At 40.4% G+C, this 21,248-nt stretch overlaps 1 protein-coding gene and 1 long non-coding RNA gene across 2 annotated transcripts; one reads left to right on the top strand and one right to left on the bottom strand.

Moving 5' to 3' along the window:
• On the bottom strand, positions 1-11,605 carry LOC138968535 (cilia- and flagella-associated protein 97-like). Its single transcript, XM_070341112.1, has 2 exons — positions 10,360-11,605; positions 1-4,660 (listed from the first exon to the last, which is right to left on the bottom strand). The coding sequence occupies exons 1-2, from the start codon at positions 11,509-11,511 to the stop codon at positions 4,322-4,324; spliced, it is 1,491 nt and encodes a 496-aa protein (XP_070197213.1). The 5' UTR covers positions 11,512-11,605; the 3' UTR covers positions 1-4,321.
• Positions 11,606-17,146: 5,541 nt separating this feature from the next.
• Positions 17,147-20,406, top strand: LOC138968538 (uncharacterized). Its single transcript, XR_011456218.1, has 4 exons — positions 17,147-17,717; positions 19,078-19,194; positions 19,509-19,609; positions 20,179-20,406. It is a non-coding gene; the product is annotated as an uncharacterized lncRNA (long non-coding RNA).
• Positions 20,407-21,248: the final 842 nt, after the last annotated feature.

Genomic DNA, 21,248 nt, shown 5'->3' with positions numbered 1-21,248 from the left:
CACGTTTTTAGAAACATTTTTATTGTAAAACAAAAGCCGTCTTCTGTTCTGTGAGCACCTTTTGGCACTTAGTCATATAGATATCATATGTTTGGATTAAAAACACGCTCAGAAAGTTAAAACGAAGAGAGGTACAGAAAAGCGTGCTATCCTTCTCAGCGCAACTACTACCCCGCTCTTCTTGTCAATTTCACTGCCTTTGCCACGAGCGGTGGACTGACGATGCTACGAGTATACGGTCTTGCTGAAAAATTGCATTGCGTTCAGTTTCATTCTGTGAGTTCGACAGCTTGACTAAATGTTGTATTTTCGCCTTTCGCGACTTGTTTGATAATTGTCTTTGATGACTTCATATCCGGCTTTTTGTGAAAGTTGAGGCGGTACTGTCACTACCTCATTTTTCGACCAAATTGATTACAATTTTGGTTGAGCAATGTTCGACGAAGCCTGGACTTTGATATTGCATTTCAGCTTGGAGGCTTAAAAATTAATTAATGAGTTTGCTCATCAAAGTTGTAATTAAAATCAGGTTTTTTGCAAACAAAATTCAAAATTGATTGCATCATATTCTTCATCAATTCGGAATCTAAAAATACATACATATGTCATGTTTACTCTTAAAATGTGATCACAATTAACACAAATAGGTTAATTAGTACCTCGATTATAATTTAAGATATCGATCTAAAAATGATTTCATCTTATTCTTTATCATTTCCTGATTCCAAAAACAGATGGATATAATATGTTGTACTCAAAACAAGCTCAGGAAGTTTAAAAGAATTACAGAAAAGCGCGCTTTCATGCCTACCGCAATACGCTACTGTGCTATTCTGACTTGTCAATTTCACTTTGTGATGAACGGGAAAAATGAGCGATTTTCTTGCTGGGGAATGACGAAGCTGTTTTGTCTTGGTGAAAAAATGCAGTGCGTTCTGTTTCATTCTGTGAGTTTGTCAAATTGACTAAATGTTGTAATTTCGCCTTCCGCGACTTGTTATTCTTACCACTGTATCTTGCCATACCAATTAAGCAACCTAGCCTTGTTTCCAGTCCAATTCCATCCTACAGTTCACCTTTCAAAAGTATTCCCCTCCTGACTGACAGGATTTTCTGACAATAACCGTATCAATCAGACCAATGTTAAATCACAAATGCTTTACAACTGCAAGAAAAAAATACCTTGGTTAAGCATTCCAAACCTTTTCAATTAATGTTCTTGTTGTTCTGATGGTTAGTGTGATTCCCTGAAAACTTAAAACATTCAAATACTGGAAGCAATATAAGGCTGATTTTGCAGACTGGATGATAAATATGGAAATACAGTTAAATCAACAGGTAAGGATAACCTGTTACCACATGTAGCTATATGGCCTTGGTTCTATATAGTTTTGCTACAAACCTTGGAAAAATGGATTTTCTTCACAGCTCTATTTAAGCAACAAATTGTAAATTCAAACATTACATATGAATCTAAGTCAAACAATATGCATGTATGACAGTAGCATTACTCTATGTTTACAATTTCTCTGCACTATCTTGTAAAACTTTGCAAGCATCTATGTATCGTTTTAGTCAGCCTGTGAATAAGTAAAAGAGAAAAAATGACATTAATGTACAGGACTTACTTTTTAAGTCAGTTTGTGGAAATTTCTTGTAAAAGACCAAAAATGACATTGTATATATAACTATATCAACCCTGAGTACATACCATGTGCAATGATGTCTGTACACCTAAAGCCTACTTATAAAACATGTAAAGTACACACAGTATCACAGAACAAATCGACGGTAGAAACAATCAAAGAAAACAACTCTGTTTAAAAACATGAGACAAACTCGTGTAGCCTTGTTAATCCCGCACTGAGCAATAGTACGATGCACTGGCACCATCACCAAAAGCATGATCACAAACAGTACATTTCCAATGTCCAAAAGGAAAAGCAACACAAAACACTAAGCAAATTCATCAAGAAACCCATAGTAACTTCTGTACATGCAGCAATCACACTGACCCCACGGGAAATAAAATTCTCACTGGAAATACAGACTGGCCCACAGTTCATGACCAAAGTTTTCAATGTGATCAAATCTTACAGCATGTATCTTATGCAACATCAACAGACCCAATTTCTCATATCAGGGGATGGACCTTAGACATTGGGTCATCAGCATATGGTTACTAATTCATGATGTGCAAGTAATTTACTGATTATGGAAAACAGCTTCTGCATCTTGCCTAGGCAGTTCTAGGTTGTGCGGGCTGACAGAGGCAAGAGGGTGGGGTGAAAAAGCTTCCTTAGTTTCTGAAAAGCTCTACCTTTAAGAACAGTTCCTTCACAATACAGCATCTGAGCAATAAAGAAAGAGGTCTTAATGATGCATTGCAGCTCACAACATTGCTGAAGCAACAGTTTGTCTTTCTGTCACAGATTACGATATAAACGGTAAAAAGCTTTACACATATATCTCACAGTTACACATATATATATGTACCTTTAGTGTTGGCAGCCAAACAAGACTTTATACGGTTTGTCAGTTCGCATCTCTCACCAAAATGTGATTAACATTTCCCGTGATCACGTTCTGGGCCTGAAAGTTGTGTGCCAAAATGGATGCTTTTGACGTAATTAGTTCACATGCAGGACCTGATGTGAGCCTGACCGAGGGCCGCTTATCTGCCTAGGCAATGATGAAAATTAATTTGTAAATTTGTTCTTCAGTTTTCGACTACCAGTAAGAAGGTCAATGAAACATGGTATAATTTCAAATGGATAGTGCCCGAGACTTGACTGAAAGTGCTGGTAGCTCTGTGCACGTTGAAGTGTCAAGGACACTAACTTTAAAAGGGGGTTCCACTAAACCAAACACTTTGTTGAAAACTCCTTGATATCTACTCACACCATTGCACTATCAGTCTCATTTAGCATCTGTCTGGCACCGGCTTCTGGCTCATGTAAGCAGATGGTGATGATCATGAACAATTCAGACTATAAGATTAATGGGACCTACTTTTCTATGGCTGTAGACACACTGACAACACAACAAAGATCACATTAACGCTCTCTAAACAGAATTCAGAGGAAAGCACAGCAGTAAATAAAACACCAATAGGACATGATAACATTTTGCCTGACAATCTGTTTTAACTCAAATTTTGTTACAGATAATCTCACTGCATTGTAACCAATCTGAATATCTACATACATGTATTTAATTTGTCTATACAGGACACATAAAATCAAGGACTTATAAAATCACAATACCAGCCACCTAATGGTCAAAGAGTTTCTGCTGAACGACATTAACAGGTCACACTGTAATGGATACTTTTACTGACAGAATCATCAGAGAATTAGCAATGTGAACAGATTTCAAACACAGAATATCATAATTATTAAGGCTTACTTATGGGAATAAGTTTCAAAAAAATTCAACATTAAACACTAGTTTACAGAAGTAGCCAAGATCAGAACGAACAAACACACACACACACACTTTCCCCCAGGCTGGACAGCTACTGACAAACATTGAGTTGGCTTTGCTTGGCACCTGCTGTGCTTCAGCCTTTCCTGGGAACAGTGGTGCCACAGTACAGTTCACAGTCCCTCAGCTGCTTTCACCATAACACTGACACATCACTTGACCAACAATAAAAATAGTACATGAAGCAGGGATGGCCAAATCTAAAAAGATTAACTCGCCCCCGGGGCGAGTAACTTCCTGAAAGTCACTAGCCCGCCAGAAATGTCACTGTATATATACCAAACACAAAAACTATGACTGTCAGATTTCTTTGCACAATTAAAATAGCGGTGGTATGACAGAGAACTAGCCTGTGATCAGCGATGAATAGGCTTTCCCAGGTGGTGTCTTGTCTCACTCTTTTACAATGTTCTTCACGCAAGTTGCTCACCTGCAGTGTTTATATAACTTTGAAACCCGATAGTACAACAGAAAGTTTTGCACTTGACCAGAATTTTCACTCGCCAGCCGGGCAAGATGGTTTCTACTAGCCCGGCAGATTTTTTACTCGCCCCTGGCAACCGGGCGGACGATTTGGCCATCCCTGTGAATATGGCAGACATATGGGCTACTTTGCAGGACAGTAGTCAAGCAAACAGAAACCATAGATATATATCTACAACCATTTACAATACAATATGAGACCAAAATGTCCTTTGCTAAAAGTCCATAACCATGCTCCAGTGTTGGCGGACAACAAACATCTGTCGCCCTCCCACACACATCGTGGTTATTTTCAGTCACGGTTAGGAACATCGTCAATATTCAGCTGAATTCAAGCCAGGCTTCTTTCGCATCACCATCTCTCGTCCCACGGGGGTCTTTCAGTCCTGCTGGACTTTTTGGCGCTGGTTGGCCTGCTGCTAGCACGACTGCTCTGGTGGGAGGCGGTGGTGGAGGCGCCGAAGGAGGACGTTGTTGCTGCGCTGTGGATGCTGGTCATGCTGCGAGTGCGACCCAGACTGCCCGCCATGCTGCTGGCACGGGAGGAGCGCCCACTGCCACTGCCTGTCTTCATAGGGTGAAGGGTGGAGATGGGGATACCATGCAGAACTGTGGAATTGTATGCAGTCAGCTGCTCATTCCTCGAGATGCCCCTGCTCGGCCTGATCTTCTGTAATCTTCTCAGGAATGACTGTAAAACAAAACAACAATTTTTCAGACAACAATCGAATGTATAAATGCTTCTGGAAAAAGTACCCACTCCATTCGGCATTGTCAAAGAGAACAGACACTCCCCTCAACGAGTAGCTACAATCTGAAAATACTGCACTGGATATTTTTTTCTCATGTTGTAACCTTGATATTTGATGAAAACAAGCCACACTTCTGTCTTGTCTGAAGATCAACAAAACCTACCAGTGTGTAAAATTTGGGGACTTGATAATTCTTAGAAACTGTAACTTTGTTTTGGAGGAATTTGAAATTGCCAAAAGGGAGATAAAAAATCTATCTGAAAGTTCACAATTAGTAAATTCCAGCTGCACCTTCCTCAGACAGAATCAGAAGTTCCTGGCATTTTGAAGTTTGCCATGACATTTTAATTTAATATGCATGCAATATAAAAAGCAGGCATGCAATATAAAAAGCAGAGTTGGACTGTGATTGAGGTATAGGCATGAGATGGCGATCCTAAGGATGTGCTAACAACTCCACACTTGCTTGTACAAACCACTCAACAGTTACTGTGTAGAAGAAACTGGGCTGCAAGCCAGGTGCTTGCCACTTGTCTGGGAGACAAACACTGGTACCCCTTCCTATCTGACATATCATGATCAGTGAAGCTGTTCACCAATACTGCCAGTTCAGTTACTCAATTCATACCTTACCTTACTTTGTTCCATTCTGTGCTGTTCAACAGCAAAAGAATAAAGAACAAAATGGATGTTCTTGATCTTTTGTTTTTCAATCTGACTTCACATAATCTGGTAGAACACATACGAATGCAATTAATTTTTCATTACAAACATGCACTGTAGCAGTCAAAAGGATTGTATATTAAACAAAAACAATATTAATTTTTTTTTAAACTTCTTAACAGACTGTTCATTAAAACGTTCAGCTTTGGGTGAGCCAATGGTGAAATTGAAAAGAATGAAAACCATCAAAGGTCCTGGCAAGTTCCAGTTTTTCCAGGTTATATCAAGCATGGTTCTGACTTCATATCTGATTCTGACGCACAAACAGGCTTAACATTTTTCTCTCATAGGGAGCAGTATTTGCTTATTTTCTGTTAAATAATCCAAAGCCTTTTTTTATTTTTGTTTTTTCCATAAAAAGCAAACTGCACAAGTTTGCTTGAGATATTAACAGGACCTTTTTCTATAAGGGATACCAGTAATGATCAGCTGCCAATTTTAGTTCACCTTCAGAAAATCTAGTCAAGCAAGACACTGCATGTCATATCAGTGTAATATGATCAACCCCAATAGCTGTATTAGGGTTAAACCCATTAAGAGGTGATATGGATAGGGTTAAGAGCCCTGCAATATAAATGTCCATGAACATTGCAGTTTTTGAGTACAAAAGGCACATATTTACCCTGGTGGAAATGGTTCTCCAATACATCTCTTGACAACATTTGTTGGGGGTATATCTTCTAGTAAATATAGAACCCACTGAATTATTGCTAAAAAGTAAAATCAATTACATTTTCTTAACTTCTATGTATACAAATTGTAGACATCTATATATCTATATATATATATACGACTAGTGTCTGTCTGTGTGTCTGTTCGCGACGCACGGCCAAAGTTCTCGGTCGATCTTTTTCAAATTTGGAGACCGTATTCAGCTACACCCCGGACACAACCTCATCGATGAGATATTTCAACACGTGCTCTCAGCGCGCAGCGCTGAACCGATTTTGGTTTTTCTGTAGATCCACTATATCCATTCCCAGTAACTCTTCCTTATCTTCTCCAGTGTTTTGTTTTGCGCGTTTATCTCCCTTCCTTCGTGTGGCGTCAATCCATATTCCCGTTACTACGTTACTATTTTTAGAAGGTCACTGCACGTTACTATTTTTAGATCTCCCTTCCTTCGTGTGGCGTCAATCCATATTCCCGTTACTACGTTACTATTTTAAGAAGGTCACTGCACGTTACTATTTTTAGATCTCCCTTCCTTCGTGCGCCGGCGAAGCCGGCGTACACCCGGCTTTGCCGGGTCCCAGACACAGCCTGGTATTCGGCTCTACTTCTTCCCGGCGAAGCGGGTAATCATCTAGTATATATATATACGACTTGTGTCTGTGTGTGTGTGTGTGTGTGTGTTCACGATGCACGGCCAAAGTTCTCGATGGATCTGCTTCAAAATTGGTGGCATATTCAGGTACACCCCGGACACAACCTGGTCGATGAGAATTTTCAACACGTGCTCTCACTCTCAGCGCGCAGCGCTGAACCGATTTTGATTTTTCTGTTCATCTTCCCAGATCCATTCCCACTAACTCTTCCTTATCTTCTCCAGTGTTTTGCATTTATCTCCCTTCCTTCGTGTGGCGTCAATCCATATTCCCGTTACTATTTTTAGAAGGTCACTGTCCACAACGCTCAATCCATATTCCCGTTACTATTTTTAGAAGTTTTCCTTCGTTTGGCGCCAATCGCGTACGGTGCGCCGTACGGGTATTTGGCTCTACTTCTTCCCGGCGAAGCCAACTACCCGGCGAAGCGGGTATTCATCTAGTGCATATATATATATATATATATATATGTACATTTTGGGTTCTCTAATTTAGCAATTTACAGGTTTGTTTCAATTTCATGTGTTGCCAAATAAAACTGCTGGAGTCCAATTGGCTAAATATGTTTGGTATGTAGCATGCCAGGTTCATGGTCCTCATTGGTCTGCTGAGGTGACATGTTACTCATGGCATTTTGTGGCTATGCTTTATTGCTTGAAAGTCTAATTGTTTCTGAATCAAACTAAATACTTTAACAGCTCTTCTACTCTGAGCTGCCTGATTTCAGTGCACAGCAACCCTCAAAAACATTCCAAAAGTACTCCTGTGATAAGCAAAACTTGCCTCTTGCCTCCACTCCCTTTCCTAAAATTAGACTTGATATCTTATGCTGGACAATTACTGTACCATACTTTTCTGCCCATTTCCTGTAGTGTTACAGGACGAGCCACAGTTCCTTTCACAATTCCACTACATGTACCTACTTTTGTGTTACCAAAGCCATTCAGGCATACTTCATTATTGCTATACTGACCCCTGCCTTGCAGGGATCCATTTTACCAGCAAAGGCTTAGACTGAGTCAATAATCAAACAGAAATTACCATGTCTGCACACAGCATTTGTAATAATCTGAGCCATTTACCCATGTGTGTTTGTGTGTGTGCAGGGGAACACCAAGGAGAAAGTGGAATACACCTCATAATATTGTGATTCATGTAAGTTCATGGAGGTGTGAAGCAAGAAAGACACTCTATTCACAGCCACTGAGCCAGTAACAAAGACATGTCAAAACTTATCAACCTCGCAACAACCCAGGGATGTTGTTTGGTGTCACAATTCCAGAACAAATATCAAATTGCCCCAAAAATGTGTTTTCATTTCAGCAGGTGCTCCCAAACTTTCTCATACTGAGCTGACAACTTAATAAAGGTCTTATGTTCTAGCTTTAAGTTAAAAAAAAAAAGGAACTACCGGCCCCCTTGGTGCAGTGGGAAGCACATTGGGCTGTGGGCCCGGCAGTCATGGGTTCAGATTCCAACCGGATCCTTAATACCCATGGATATATGGACCCACTTCACAAATGGGACTTTAAGGGTGCCCAGGTTGTACTCATTACCTGACGCAGCAGATCTTGGGCCTGGTTGATGCCAGGATATAGTATGACAGTAAGCGTCGAATGCCGTCTTCAAACCAAAATGGAAATCCATAGCACCATTATCCCCATCTCATGAATCATTTACAATACCAAACAAAATAAAAGACTTTTAAGCTTTGAACAAGAAAGGAAGAAAGAAACTGAACTGAAACAGATATTGTCATTCCCTGAAGTGGCTGATGTAAACACTCTGACAGTGACAGGACACATTGATCTCCACCATATTCCCTGAGTGAAACACAGAATGAGTTACCTAATCACTTTCCTTGGGTGTACTGTAAGAATTCTATTTATGCAGGCCTGCTGAAAGTTTAAACCCAAGTTGTTTGAAATCCACAAGTAATGCCAAATAACGTTAATAAGAAAGCAAAAGTTAGAACTGGGCAGACTCTTCTTTAACTTTTGATTTGGGAGCCCAGGTGCATGTGATGTTAGGCATGTGATGTTAGGCTCTGGTTGTTCTCCAGGCCTTTCAACCACAAACAACAGTAACTCAGTAACTTGAAGTTTGGACTCCATCCTTTCCTTTGCATATCTTCTTAGTGTTCATCATTTTAGTCAGAAATAGGTAGAACTTGCCAGGAGGAAAGAAAACTGGTATAAGTTGTGCAAGGTTGAGTGTTGCACTAAGGAAAGTAGGACTAGGACACTATTTGTAAGCAACATACCTATTGTCATGGACAATGAATGTCCCCAGAGACAGAAGACAATAAGTCAGTTGGACGGGTACATCACGAAGCGTCCCGGTACCAAAGCGTCCCGGTACCGAAGCGTCCCGGTGCCGAAGCGTCCCGGTACCGAAGCGTCCCGGTACCGAAGCGTCCCACTATAACGCGTCACAGGGGTACCGGGACGCTTTGGTACCGGGACGCTTCGGGACGCTCCCGCGCAGTAGGGCACGAAGCGTCCCGGTACCGAAGCGTCCCGGTACCAGTCACCACGCACATCCTCGGCTCGCATGCCAATGTATTATACAGCAAAGGGAATGCCTGTAATTCACACAGAGCAATCACTTGGTCTTAAACGTGCACAAGACACAAACTTTCATACTGGGGGAGCGAGCCAGTCTGAAGAGTACTCGGGTCCAGCGCGAGCGTTCTTTATTACCCAAATGAACCCAAACAAACCCAAATTAACCCAAATGATACAATTTAAAAGTCGGAGGCAGAACTGAAAAGACTTTTTCCGACGCTCACGCTTAGTGAAGCCAGAAAGCGTGTGTGATAACAGACATATCCCTCTTGTGAACGGACGCCTACGGACTTTTCCCCCAAACTTGTCCACACGGGTACAGTATTTCCACATTGGTGTGTTGTGAGTACAGATCTAAAGTAAAGTTGGGGAAAAGTTGGACAAAAAGTGATTTTTTTTTACCAAAAGCAAATCAAGGTCTGTGCAAAATTAAAAAAATCAGTGAAGTCAAGGTCAAATCAAGGTCAAGATTAAATTAAAAAAAAAAAATATGGTTAGTCAAGTCAAGGTCAAATCAAGGTCATTGTTAAAAAAAAAAAGTCTAAGTCCTGTGACGCGTTATAGTGGGACGCTTCGGTACCGGGACGCTTTGGTATCGGGACGCTTCGGTATCGGGACGCTTTGGTACCGGGACGCTTCGGGGTGTCCCCAGTTGGACCTGGATGCAAAATATTTATCGGTCAAATGACCCGGTCACACACCAAAATGTGTCAAAAGACAATCTGAAGTATCAAAACTATGGGACATTATACCGTCCTGAGTCAGAACGATAAAAAGAAATATGTGTAAATGACCAAAGACAGAGGCCTGGGAACAACACTGCATGGAAACACTTTGCATACCACCTGCATGAATGCCCATTACAGATTGTCATAGTGGTCGGATTCAACCCCATTAGTCCTGTTATCCTCTCTTGCACAAATTGCAGGGAACGTCCTTCACTGGCAAACTTTACTACTTTATACTAACATAGGATGATGGATGCATTTTATATGAATGTCTTAAGACAAAAAATCTTACCAAATTATCACTTTCAATCCTCTTCTGTTCTTTGCGACGATTGACAGCTGATGCTGTTATTGTTGACTGCTTGACTTTGATGTCTGCTGCTTTGGGACGTCTCTCTTCACCTTCGTGCACCTGACGCATTATTTTCTGTAACAATCTTTTGTTTTCTTGTTCTATCCTGTATGTGTCAGTGTCGTTGAAGGTGTAGTTAGATTTGTCCATGGGCCTTGCTCGAAGAGGTTCAAACATCACTCTGCGCGTATTAGATTTTACACGTTTTTCCTTTTCAAGCTCTGACACTGCTTTCATCAGAATGCTCAAGTCCAAAGCTTGGCTATCACCCCCATCATGAATGTGTCTGCCAGAATCTGCCATAGGCATAGCTTGATATACAGCTGGTTGACCTGACTTCTTACTACGCCCATGTACAGAACCATTGCGTGGTGACAAAATGGGTGAAACATCTGTCATATCACTGTCTGAATCCATGGGAGAATTATTTTCTTTTTGGCCATGCTTACGAGAGGCATTTCCCCCTGAGAGTTTGTCAGAAATAGAACGCCCCTTGGCAGTTTTTGGTCTGTCTTGTCTACTGTTGATGGGTTTTGCTCCTGTGTCCCATGCAGTTCGGCGGGCAGCTTCCTTCGGTCTGGGGGTGGGAGTTGGAGAACGTCCCTCACTCTCGGAATCGGTACTGGAAGATGTCACCGATGAGTAGCTGCTGCGACGTCTACCTTTTCCCTTGCGTTCACGAACCGAAGAATCTGGAGTTGGACTTCGCGATCTGCTCCTGCTCGAGCTTGACGACCGTGAATTTTTCCTCATGCTTTTCTTTTGCGAAGAACGGCGAGATCGACTGTCTGTGGAGGAATAGCTATCAGTGGAAGAGTAAGACCCCGCACTTCTCGATGACGAACTTCTAGATCGTTTTTTTTGTTTTCCTCGCTTTTTAATGATTTTAGAATCATTGTCACTTTCAGCTACAAAGTCACTTGAATAATTATTGCTCTCATTACGGTCTTGTTTTTGTACCGATCGACTTGGACTGGACTTACTTGACTTTGCATGGCTCTCCTTGGTTCCCTTTTCCTCATAATCGTGTACTGACCGACCAGGCGTATCAAAAAAATCATCGAATTCCTCATCGTAATCATTATCCTCCATCTTGAGAAGAAATTCCTCCTACACGTTTCTTTCCGACATGAATGTTTGATAGCAACTGATGACGTCACATACCGCAATTCACGCGTGAGTTCACGAGACGCAAGCCCTATTTGTCGTCTGCTTCTGTTTCTGTTCTTGTTGAATGCAGCAGGATTCGTTTCCGTCACAAAGTAACCCCATTGTGTTGCACTTTATCTGCTCAGGTTACAAAAAAATCTCTGGATGAGAAAATAAGTCACATGTTAAAGCCATACTCTTGGCTCTTTTCTTTTCTTTTTGTTTTACTGACTTTCAAGTCTCATTGGTATTATGTTGTGTACCCTCAGGAAAAGTTTCATTTATCTTTCGTCCTCATTTGGATGGACTTAATTTTTGTGTGAATGCTTGCCTATATAATCTCGTTTTTACGTTTTGCTAGCCTTGGGTAGTCTATTCTGCTTTTCTGCTTGAGCGTATACATATTGAAATAATAAAAACCACGTAAAAAAAAATGTGACTCTCCCCTCCCGCACTGTAAGTTAAGGACTCTCCTGCCCCCCCCCCCCCCCCTCCCTTCACTTTTAATTATATTTAGTCAAGTTTTGACTAAATATTTTAACATCGAGGGGGAATCGAAACGAGGGTCGTGGTGTATGTGCGTGTGTTTATGTGTGTGTGTGTGTGTGTGTGTGTGTGCGTGCGTGTAGAGCGATTCAGACCAAACTACTGGACCGATCATTATGAAATTTGACATGAGAGTTCCTGGGATTGATATCCCCATACGTTTTTTTCATTTTTTTGATAAATGTCTTTGATGACGTCATATCCGGCTTTTCGTGAAAGTTGAGGCGGCACTGTCACGCCCTCATTTTTCAACCAAATTGGTTGAAATTTTGGTCAAGTAATCTTCGACGAAGCCCGGGGTTTGGTATTGCATTTCAGCTTGGTGGCTTAAAAATTAATTAATGACTTTGGTCATTAAAAATCTGAAAATTGTAAAAAAAAATAAAAATTTATAAAACGATCCAAATTTACGTTTATTTTATTCTCCATCATTTGCTGATTCCAAAAACATATAAATATGTTATATTCGGATTAAAAACAAGCTCTGAAAATTAAATATATAAAAATTATTATCAAAATTTTTTTTTCCAAATCAATTCAAAAACACTTTCATCTTATTCCTTGTCGGTTCCTGATTCCAAAAATATATAGATATGATATGTTTGGATTAAAAACACGCTCAGAAAGTTAAAACGAAGAGAGGTACAGAAAAGCGTGCTATCCTTCTTAGCGCAACGAATACCCCGCTCTTCTTGTCAATTCCACGGGCACTGCCTTTGCCACGGGCGGTGGAGTGACGATGCTACGAGTATACGGTCTTGCTGCGTTGCGTTGCGTTCAGTTTCATTCTGTGAGTTCGACAGCTACTTGACTAAATATTGTATTTTCGCCTTACGCGACTTGTTATAATTATATCCTTTTGCAGCAAAACATTAAAATTGGGATTGACTGACACATGCAAAACTTTGAAAGTAAGAGTAAAATATTTTTGTCTGCAGTTGTCTTGAGAGTTATAAACTCAGCTGTCTAGTGAAAAGTACATATGTATATAGTTACATGTATAGAATTATTATATCAATATATTATAAGAAAATGCTGAGATGGCATTCAGAAAGGGTGATATATACCCTTGATAAGTTGCGAAGTACATGTATAAAATGATATCGTTTCGTCACTTCTCCCTTCATGATTTATATGTTATAAAAATATGTGCTTTTCCATTAAAAATTCAACAAAAGATAAATTTACAGAAAATGTGATGAGTGTTGACCTGTGCATGTGCCTTTTGTGGGTAAAGTAAAACTATTGTATAGATCTTGCACTGCGACTGTGCAGACCTTGCACTGGAAAGTTTTCCCAATCAGCTCACAGAAGGAAAACATTCCTGATTTGCCAATTGTGTTTCCTTTGTAGCTAAGTCATTTGTCACAGTTTCATGGGAAACTTTATAGAGAAGACCATATTTATGTACTTTCTGCCTGAAGAATTTTGATTTACTGCTTCATTTTTGTTGTGCTTGGCATACCAAGGTTGTTACCAACAAAAAAATCTAATTTATCATACATACTTAAGCTCATGGGGTCCATGTCGACCAAAAGAGTGTGATTGCCTGTGGGCGGACTTCCTGTACAGGGAATCCCACAGAGTGGATTTTCTGTAGGAAAATACGATAGCGCTAAATCTCACCAAGCACGTGACTGCCGTAAACCGATTTGAGTTACCTTAGCGTTACCTCCCCTTCCAAAATGGCGGTTCCACAAGAACATCGTATAATTCGAAATGATTTGGTTAAGGAAATCTCGCTTCATCAAATTGTCTCTCCTAAACTTGATGTAACTCCATGGCATCAAACAGAAGTGAGAAGCTAATGGAACGCTTTGCGGTTTGTCGTTATTAAGAGTAATTTATTTTAGCTGCGTTTCCTTTCATTTAGTTATCAATTTAAACTTGTTTTTAATAAAAAAAAAATTTGCAAACCATATAATGCTGCGTCGCCCAAAACAAATAACGGTTTTGGGTGTGACGAAAAAAAGAACAGGGTCGGAGTTCTATGTTAATTATGAGCAGTTCTTCCACACCCATTTAAAAAATATGACACTACCAGCATGTTCCCGCATATTGAGCCAGAATTTTTTGTTTGGGCAAATCGACGTTGCAGTTCCGGAGCAAATGATCAAAATTTATTTGCGAATTTGCATTCAAACGTGTTTTTCCCATAATATAACGATGCACAGGTCGAACATATGGCCAAGAACAAATCTATGGTACTTCGAAGAAAGAAGAATAACAAAATTCTTGTCCAATACGACTTGCAATTTACCGTGTGCGCTGTAAAATCTCCCTACCTTCAAAGCAGACGAAAAGCAGACATCTTCATTTACTTCCAAGGGAGAAATCGTTGGTCATAAAGTCTTGCAGGACCCAAACATACTTCTGCACGCTTTCTTTTCTTTTCATATTCAGTTGCTTCACAAAAATGAAGTGTCATTGGTTTTCTCAACTTGTCAAGTCAGTCAAAACGACAGCAGAACACAGAACTGGGAAATGACACTGATTGAAATACAAAAGATCTCCGATGACGAAAGTATAAATGACGTCATCTGGTCACACCTATCTCGAGAACTAAGCGTCGCTCAGAACCAGCGCCCTTCCATTAATACTCGAATTTCTATAAAAAAAAAAATTTGTTTAAATCGAAACATCAAATTCTACCGATGTCACTTAGCATCACGGGACTTTCAGTGAGATGATCGAAACGCTACAGGGACTCCACTCTGTGAGATTCCCTGTACACAGGGAATCCTCCTACAGGAACTCCACCTACAGGGAATCCCACTCTTTTGGTCGACAGACGCCATCAGCTTAAGTATGTATGATAAATTTGATTTTTGTTTTGTTTCAAATTTATTCCCAGAAATGGAAAAATCCAGGGACATACCAGGATGGTATCAAAAGCTGCTTAGTCTGCGAACAAAGCCAGCCTCTCAAATTACCTTGAAACAGTACAGCCTGGAAAATGAGAACAGGATGAAGATTATCTACCCATTCCTCCCACTTGACCAGATCAAAGGAAAACTGCATGCTCAGTGGAAAAAACAACAAGTGCCAGACAACAGAACTCCTAGCAAAACTGAAGCAAGACAACAGAAGAAATACATGCACCCAGTTGTTCAAATCTTGCCAAGACACAAGACAAACATTGAAGCATGCCTCGCGGATAAATCACAGTTACCAGTCAACTGGATGAATGGATCAGACTGCTTCAAAGCTTGGGGACAAAATGAAAAGACATTCAGGGGAAGGTCATTTGTTTTCTCTCCGAAAGTCCCAGAAGTGATTTCCCAGTCATCAACTCTTGAAAGGAGCATTCTCAAAACTGGAAGGCAAGTTCATGACTCATCCTCATTTCATAGGTTTCAGAGGTGCACAGGGGTAAATTAATTTAAGGGGGCACATCTGCCCAAATCATCGTTCAACATCGTTATAGAATCACAAATAATTGTAATTGCCTATTTTCTTTATGAAAATTGGTCTACCTGTGTGAAATTGAATGCTCTTTTTCAGGGAATTTGTTATATAAAGAGCTTAATTAACTGTAATGTATGTGCAAAAAATTATTTATCTAATCAAATATACATTGCAGTTAAAGCTCTTTATAACAAATTCCATGAAAAAGAGCATTCAATTTCACACCGGTATACTCATTTTCATAAAGAAAATAGGCAATTACAATTATTTGTGATTTTATAACGATGTTGAACGATGATTTGGGTAGATGTGCCCCCTTACCATTAACAGCAGCCTCATCTGACAGCTGTTTGTCACATCAATGCAGTTTAAACAACCAAACAAGTAGAAAGAGGGCACATTTATCGAACTTCACAGTTTTACAACATAAAGTGCCTGCAGTCTGGTGGAAGCTACTATAATTTGTTTTGCCTATGGATGCAAAAGAGAAAGAGAGAGAGAGAGAGAGAGTAGGTATGTGAGTTTATGTGTGTGTGACATGTACAGTTCAGGTCTAATCAGGGTTTTTTCCATGTTGTAGGTCTGATGCAGACTGCTACAAAGAGAAGCGACAGCCGGCTTCAAGAGTGAGCTTCCACGCATATGAAGAAGGAAACTCAAGCCCTTTACTTTACTCTCCTCCAAGTCCCTTTGTCCTGTCTCCTCTTTCTGATACAGAGCAAACTGAAGAAAAGGGTCAATCTTCCAATCATCAATCAGAACAAAAAGCTGCAGGAAAATCTGCAAATGTGCTTAATAAAAAAGTGAAGCAGGGCAAGAGGGCTCATCAGACATATGGGAAAAGTGCAAGTAAAACAACAGCAGCACCTGGAAAATCACAGTCTACTAGGGAGATTTCATCCCAGAAGAAAGATGGACACTCTGAAGGCCTTCCCTTGTATAAGAAGCATTTGCTCGGGTCTGCCATAGATCAAAACCAAATAGGCAAAGGTAAAAATGGAAAGATAAGCAAAACAAACCCAAGGCAAACTCCCTACAATGCTTCAGAGCTGAAACTTCCATCCTCCCAGAAGCTAGAGCCTCCCAAATTTGGCACTCCTGTTGAAGGAAGTCCAAATCAGGAAGAAAAACGTTTTTGCCTCTTTGAGGATGAGTTTGTTGTACCCAAACCTCCAAAGGATAGATCAGAGAATGGCATCAAGAGAACCCCACGTACGCGAAGCAAACGACCAAAGAGCTATACTTGGTCGCCAGCTTTACCATTCAGCCAGCAGACGCCAAAACTGAAAAAGTCAAAGCATACCATCTTCTCCCAGGATAAACCAGAAACGTATCACAAGGACAAACGCAACAAGTCAGGAGCTGTTGAAAAAAAGCAGGATCCCCAAGCTGGAAGGAGGAAGTCTCCAAGGTTTAATGATACAGGAGAAATGAAAAGCTTGGCCAGAAGAGAATCTCCTGAAACTGCAGGAACAAGAAAGAAGCAAGCTGGTAAGCAACACAGCAAAAAGGTTGGCTATCAACTGGTGGTAGTAGAAGCAGTTTCCTTGAATACAGAAATGGAAGACAAGACAAGGCACACCCAAGATGTCCAAAAGCCTTATGGCAGAGAAGGTGGTTCAAACCAGTCCAAGTCAAATCCAAAACCAGATTCTTTAGAGAAACACAAAATGCAGTCTACGCACAACAGATCAAAGGCAGATACCCTTCAGGTTGAAAAAATACATGCAAGATCAAGATCGAGATGTCATGAAGAAAATGGCCAGAACCCAAGCTTGAAAGGAATAGGCAAACATACATGTACTGAACATGGAGATCATCAAAAAGACAATAGGAATGATCAAATGGAGAGCACAAGCAATGAAACTAGAAGTCCTGCTATCATACAAAATAAACGCATCAGAGTCCAGGTAGAGAAGAAAACAGTTCTGAATCAAAAAGATTCTCCACAGCATGGTCAGCTCCAATCTATGGGAAAAGTAACTGCACTTGAAAACAGCCCACAAGCGTCAAACCAGCTTTCAAGCAGTAGGTTTCAGTTTGAAACCAGTGGAGACGAAATCAGTTATAGCCCTGATACATCAGAGGGGACAAACATTCTTCGACACATTCTCTTTCAGCTGAAAGGTACCGCCGCATCAAGCCAAGGTCACAGTTATCCTCCGTCATCTCCAGCACAATCAAGGCTAACTGAGGTAGGTTGCGCTAAGCATTGCATCAAATGTCTGCTTCAAACTTTGTCATTTAATCTTCACTAGATCACGCTTTGGACTACACAGTCCGGATAATGTGGGTCGTGTACGACCCATACTTCCCAAAGAAGGATTCCACGTAAAAAGTATGGGTCGTATTTGCCCCTTGCCATCCGAATAGGAATAAATGTTTTGCCGCCTCTTGGCAGAGTATGGGTCGTACACGACCCACGCCTTCCGAATAAGGATAAACAAGGTAAAATTCCTTAGGTAATTGCATATGGGTCGTCCAGGACCCACATCATCCGGACTGTGTAGTTCAAATTTATGTCATCGTTTATTTGTTTGTTTACAAAGATAATCTTTCAAAAGTTGGGCAATAGGAAATTCGTATGGTGATTGTAGATTACATAAGTCTCAATTAAAAACTCCAAATAGTTTCAGAGATAAATACGATTTTGTGAGGCTCTGGGTCGTCCACGAAACCACGGTGAAGGTTTAAGACTCTTTATTTATCAGTGCTTAGTAAAATAGTTTCACTGCAACCTGTAAACCTCTGTGATAGAACACAAAAATTGTGCCTAACTAGCAATATTTTTTTACACTCATTTCCATGAAGATATTCAACCATGGTGTTCTTAAAATAAACAACACCCCACCCCCGAAAAAAATAATCTGTGAATGTTTGACCTTAAAAGGAGAGGGATTTTAAAAATGTACAGGTGATTGGGGAGTATCTTTCAACAGGAGTTAAACTGAAGTCTGATGATATTCATATTGTTTTGAATACAGGTACATGTACAGCACTGGAGAGAAGAGTCTTGTGTAGTGTCATGAGAGTGTACTTGCAGCCTTTCGGATGTAGCTTTTACGCTGGAGAGCAGGGCTATTTTTGGTACTGACTTTATTACAGTAATAGCATTGTCAATGCAGGTGTCATACAGGAGAGATGAGTTCAGGGGCGGATCAGTTCATTTTATGGGGGGGGTTTCCAAAAGTATATAGTGAAGATATGGGTGTGAAGGCACGAAGCGCCGAGCGGACGGCGCAAAGCGCCTAGCTTGCTAGGGGGGTCCAGGGGCATGCCCCCCCGGAAAATTTTGAAAAAAAGGATGCAAAATGGTGCAATCTGGTGCATTCTGAGGATGATCATTACCAGTTTCAGGCAGCAGATTTTGTCACTGATTAAGACCCCAAAAATTGAAACTCAACCCAAAAAAACACACAAAAATATTTTTATTTTTTGGCTGGGGAGGGGGAGGGGGGGGGTTCCGGAAACCCCAGAAACCCCCCCCCCCCCCCCCTCGTCCGCCCCTGGAGTTAGTCTTATACGGCAACTCTAATGATGTGATTTTGAATGCAGGTATTAGACATGTCACGGTCACCATTGAACTGTGCTCCAAGTCCCACTTGCCAGAAAGACTTGATGGACTGCCTGGAGCCTGAAGTAACAGATGAGACCAGTTTTGCTACCACATTGGTAAGAATGATTCAAACTTTGGGATTCATTTACTTAGTAAATAGCAATGGAAGCAATGTGCTTTTGTGCAATTCACAGTGCCAACATAAAGACTCCGCAAACTTGAAGTTTTGAATGTGTCATCCACTTACAAAATCAATGTAAAAAGAATCTTGACAGTGGCACTGGAAAGCTCATACATGCTTCTGTGAAATGTTCACACAATGACAGCATTGTGGGCAGTTATTATTTGAACGTCTCCAATGTCTTCCTCTGTTTTGTCACTTACTTTTCTGTTTTTGTGTGTGTGTTTTTTAAGAAAGGAATTTTTTCAGGTGAACAAGGGCAGCCTATACAGAAAACGGGACAACGTTCTGTGCAATATGTTTGATGCTCCTGACAGCCCACACACTGCTGTGCCTGCAAAGGTTAAAAGGTATAAATAAGAAAGACATCTCTTCTGCTGTTCTCTTTTCTGTCTATCCTTTTGAAGTATGTAAGAATGTTCATGTCTGGGGGTAGGACAGCACTCTGGTAGCTTATTTTCCCCTGATGAGACAATCCTATTTTGGATGAGGTTTAACTCCCCTCAAAGGACTAATGGTTTTTAATCATTAGCCACATAATGATGCTGTCTGCAGTGTCTCCAATGAAGTTTCCATGACATGGGAAGTAACTGTCAATTTCAAGCTTTACAAATTGTAAGCAAAATAACCACAGCAAGTTTTTCCAAAATGAAATGCTCAAACCTTGCATGAAGCAGAAACAGATATGCATCATATTGCATTGAAGTTAGTATGAAAGAAAAAGTGAAAATAGGTAACATGGTGTTTAACGGGTGTTTCCGGGCTCTTCATGTGCGAGATATTGGGTTGACCAATCAAATTTAAAAAAGTAACAGTTTGATGGGAATTGAACCTGCAGTCAGTATACAATCTAATCAATAGTGAAGCTGATTTTTCATAACTTAATGTGGTGTCACGAGGAAGGGTTAATTTGTTGCAGAAACTTGCCAAGTGAGACGTGCCCTGAAGTGACCGACTTCAGCATGCTGTTCAGCGGGGATGCCTTTGTATGAGCCACCGACATATTTTCCTTTGCCTCTTGCTGTGTGTGTGTGTGTGTTGTCAATTATGTCAAGACCTGAATTGTGTGAATGTGGTGAAATTACATTCATATTGTAGAATGTGGATTTTTTTCTTCTGCGTGTTGAGAAACTGACACATTTTGTGCAAGAACTCTGTGTGTGTGTGTGTGTGTTAACGATGTCAAGATCTGAATTGTATGAGCTTTGTACATTGCATACATTTGCAACCATGTGGATCCTAAATTCCTGGCTATTTCTACTGCGTTAACATTGTAATAGATTGCTTCTAATTGTATGATAGTGAGCAAATTGTCAGCATTACCTGCTGGGATTCATTACTTACTCTGTATTTAATGTCTCTTGCTTGAGTTACTTTGTTTTCAAGTTTTCAAATAGTTCATGTGAATGTAGTTCCTCGAAAGTTTTTGGAAGCTGCAGGAAGCAACATGCAAGGATGCAAGACTGACTCTGCCAGCTGAGCATTTCAACACTGTCACTTTACTGATATATGTGTGTTTGTTTACACTGCTGTTCTTTTACAGCGCCAACGGTGCTATGTTTCACTGGGCTGTTTTGATTGTTGATATTTTGTTCCAAGTTATTTGCCTTGGTGTAGCTTCTCCGTTTTAGTTTTGAAAAGCTGCATATAGGTACATGAATTGTTACAAAACATGCTGGTTTGTTACTTCTGTGCCAACTGGGCATTAGCGTATTAATAACCAAAACATTATTGATATATGAATGTTGGTTTCTACTTAAGGTTTCTTTATGAATATTTTTCTGAACAGCCGCAAGGTGTTCTCTCTTTTGAGTGTTATGATGTTTGAGAATGAGAACAGTTGTTAATACACTGTATTAACTGGTTTTACCACTGTTCCTGGCCTTTTTCCCCAGAAAGTTCTCTTGACCATTAAAAATGTGGAAAACTAATGAACTTTCTTTCTTTCTTTATTTGGTGTTTAACGTCGTTTTCAACCGTTCAAGGTTA

The sequence above is a fragment of the Littorina saxatilis genome, linkage group LG6, assembly GCF_037325665.1.
Source record: "Littorina saxatilis isolate snail1 linkage group LG6, US_GU_Lsax_2.0, whole genome shotgun sequence".
In the NCBI taxonomy this organism is placed as follows: Eukaryota; Metazoa; Mollusca; class Gastropoda; order Littorinimorpha; family Littorinidae; genus Littorina; species Littorina saxatilis.
The sequence above is the reverse complement of the archived record's forward strand: the minus strand, read 5'-3'. Positions and strand labels throughout refer to the sequence as shown.

Excerpts from the sequence above, each read along its gene's own strand:
- LOC138968535 (XM_070341112.1), bottom strand. The coding sequence starts at position 11,511 with ATGGAGGATAATGATTACGATGAGGAATTCGATGATTTTTTTGATACG. Across the intron at positions 4,661-10,359 it reads GGATTGAAAGTGATAATTTG|TCATTCCTGAGAAGATTACA; the intron begins GTAAGATTTTTT and ends TTTGTTTTACAG.